The sequence below is a fragment of the Scylla paramamosain genome, chromosome 28, assembly GCF_035594125.1.
Source record: "Scylla paramamosain isolate STU-SP2022 chromosome 28, ASM3559412v1, whole genome shotgun sequence".
NCBI lineage: Eukaryota > Metazoa > Arthropoda > Malacostraca > Decapoda > Portunidae > Scylla > Scylla paramamosain.
In genome coordinates, this window is record NC_087178.1 from 13,769,751 (window position 1) to 13,772,685 (window position 2,935).

Sequence of the window (2,935 nt, forward strand, 5' to 3'; positions counted from 1 at the left end):
AGTAATGGTGGTGGTGGTGGTGGTAGTAGTAGTAGTAGTACTAGTAGTAGTAGTAGTAGTAGTAGTAGTAGTAGTAGTAGTAGTAGTAGTAGTAGTAGTAGTAGTAGTAGTAGTGGTAGTAGTAGTAGTAGTAATAGTAGTAGTAATAGTAGTAGTAGTTATGGTAGACCCAGGTAGAGGAATAGCATTATGATGGAGGTAGTAGTAGTAGTAATAGTTGTTGTTGTTGTTGTTGTTGTTGTTGTTGTTGTTGTTGTTGTTGTTGTTGTATCAGTAGGAGTAACAGTAAAACTAATAATGGTAGTGTTTTTTCCTAATAATAAAATAATAATTATAATATTAACAACAATAATAATAATAATAATAATAATAATAATAATAATAATAATGATGATGATGATGATGATGATGATGATGATGATGATGATGATGATGATGATGATGATGATGATGATGATGATGATGATGATGATGATGATGATGATGATGATGATGATGATGATGATGATAATAATAATAATAATAATAATAATAATAATAATAATAATAACAATGATAATAATTTTAAAAATAAAATAAAAAATAAATAAAATAAAATGAATACCTACATGAAAATCGTGAAACATACAATCACACTAAATCTTGCTTGCATGATAAACCCTCTCTTAAAATGACGGTGATTGGCCGAGACCCAGACGTTGGTTACCCTCCTCCCACCACCACCACTACCATCACCAATATTTAAGTCCCAGGCCCACCACAAGCTTCGTCAGTCACTCTTCAGCATCAGTTCACACGCCCATCACTTCTTCGCCGCCACCATGAAGTAAGTGCTCTCTCTCTCTCTCTCTCTCTCTCTCTCTCTCTCTCTCTCTCTCTCTCTGGTGTCTGATATCAATTACTTTTTCTCTCTATTTAGTTTTCAGACTGTTTCTGTCGAATTTATGTTAGTACCGAAGGTTAAGACGTGTGTGTGTGTGATAAAAGAAAACTAAACACATTTATTTCTGAATGAGAACATATCTTTCTGGTGTACTAGGTAATCATTGTTAGATTACATCATTTAAATAGTTTTTGCCCTTTAATGCAAGTCATTAACGATCATATAACTCTTCAGATCACATGAAGATTCACTCGTTTCCTTGTCAAACATTTCAAACATATCAGATTACATAGTTTACTTCTTATTTTGTTTAAGCTTCAAGACATAATTGATCGCATTAATACCCTCTCTCTCTCTCTCTCTCTCTCTCTCTCTCTCTCTCTCTCTCTCTCTCTCTCTCTCCTTCCTACAGCTTCTAGAAATGCGTTAGATTGCATAATTTAGCTCGCCGATATCATATGTCCTTGTTATAGTAACTCACATAATGGATACAATCAACCAGTCACTTGCCTTATTCGTAAGTTTCAAATCTCTATGGCTTCGAAAACACCGAAAATAACGCTTATCTTCGTAACACGCACCAGATAGCATTTCAAAAGAAAGTCTTTGTATTGAACCCCATCTACTGTGTATGTCCTTTAGAGTCGCCTTGCTGTTGCTTGTGACGCTGGGCATTGTGGGAATGAGCTTAGCCCTGCCTGACGTCACTCATCGTAGATATCCCGCCGTTCAGAACGTGTACTCTAGAATGAAAAGGTAAGAAAAGTCTCTCTCTCTCTCTCTCTCCTCTCTCTCCTCTCTCTCTCTCTCTCTCTCTCTCCTCTCTCTCTCTCTCTCTCTCTCTCTCTCTCTCTCTCTCTCTCTCTCTCTCTCGTCAGTTGGCTTTGTGGTGGTCGGGTTTATAGCTGAGTTTTTATTTAACACTTAAGGTTCATGTATTTACTTCATTATTATTACTATTATTATTATTATCATCATCATCGTTTTAACTTCCCCATTCGTCCTTCCATCCCGCCTCTTCCATGGAACAAAGCATCTATACGGTCATTACCTTGTGTTTTTTTTTTTTTTTCATCTTCTTCAGGAGCGAGGAAGATGACGATAACGATGAGAAAAGTGAAGAAGAGGACAAAGATGATGACAATGAAGATGAGGAGAAAAAGGATGAGGACGATGACAAGGAAGAAAATGCAAAAGACGAAATGAAAAACGAGGAAAAGAAAGATGAGGAGAAAAAAAAGGATGATGAAGCCAACGAGGACGAGGACAAGAAGAATGAAGACGATGACAAGTAAAAGGAGAGAGAATACGTAATGAATGACAGTTTTTTCCACCCATAGTATGATTTCAACTACATACTATATGATATACCACAATTCCTAAGGTATTAAAGTCTATTATATCGATCCTTATTTAATGACGTTAACTAACCCTTAAACTTCTACAAGGCACAAGCTGTATACTAAGTTCCAACATAAAGATAAATCATCGATATGGCAAAACAAGGTTTTTTCATATAAAAAAAAATAAAGATGAAAATTACTAAAGAATATTATAATTATATACTTTTGAAAAGACGCCAACACCTATTTATGACGAGACGTTTCACTGGATATTTATCGCTGTTTGTTAAATTGATATATTATAACAATGTACGACTTGGTAATAAAAACATCCCCCCCAAAAAAAAAAAAAAAATGATTTAGATGTAAACGGTAAATTCCAGCATCGTTTACACTCATCCTATCATGGAAAAATAAAGCAATGCATAATACACATCAAACAATTCACTGATTTGGTAATCAGTAAAAGTAATAGCACATAAGAATAAATACAATGAATATGAAACACACATTATTTCACCTACCTTCACTAAAGGGGTCATCATTTTATATATGTTGATATAATATTTACACAAGAAAATATATAGTATTAGGGAACCCAAGCAATGACCTGACCATAGCAAATTTAATTTCTGTTCCTATGACTGTCATGGCTATTCTTCAAACTTTGTTAAATGGTTTAGTGCAAATTTAGGATGCAACACAGAGG

The 2,935-nt window shown here is 34.5% G+C and overlaps 1 protein-coding gene across 1 annotated transcript; it reads left to right on the top strand.

The window, feature by feature from the left end:
- The first annotated feature begins 673 nt into the window (after positions 1-673).
- On the top strand, positions 674-2,731 carry LOC135114957 (uncharacterized). Its single transcript, XM_064031275.1, has 3 exons — positions 674-826; positions 1,526-1,639; positions 1,968-2,731. The coding sequence occupies exons 1-3, from the start codon at positions 822-824 to the stop codon at positions 2,176-2,178; spliced, it is 330 nt and encodes a 109-aa protein (XP_063887345.1). The 5' UTR covers positions 674-821; the 3' UTR covers positions 2,179-2,731.
- Positions 2,732-2,935: the final 204 nt, after the last annotated feature.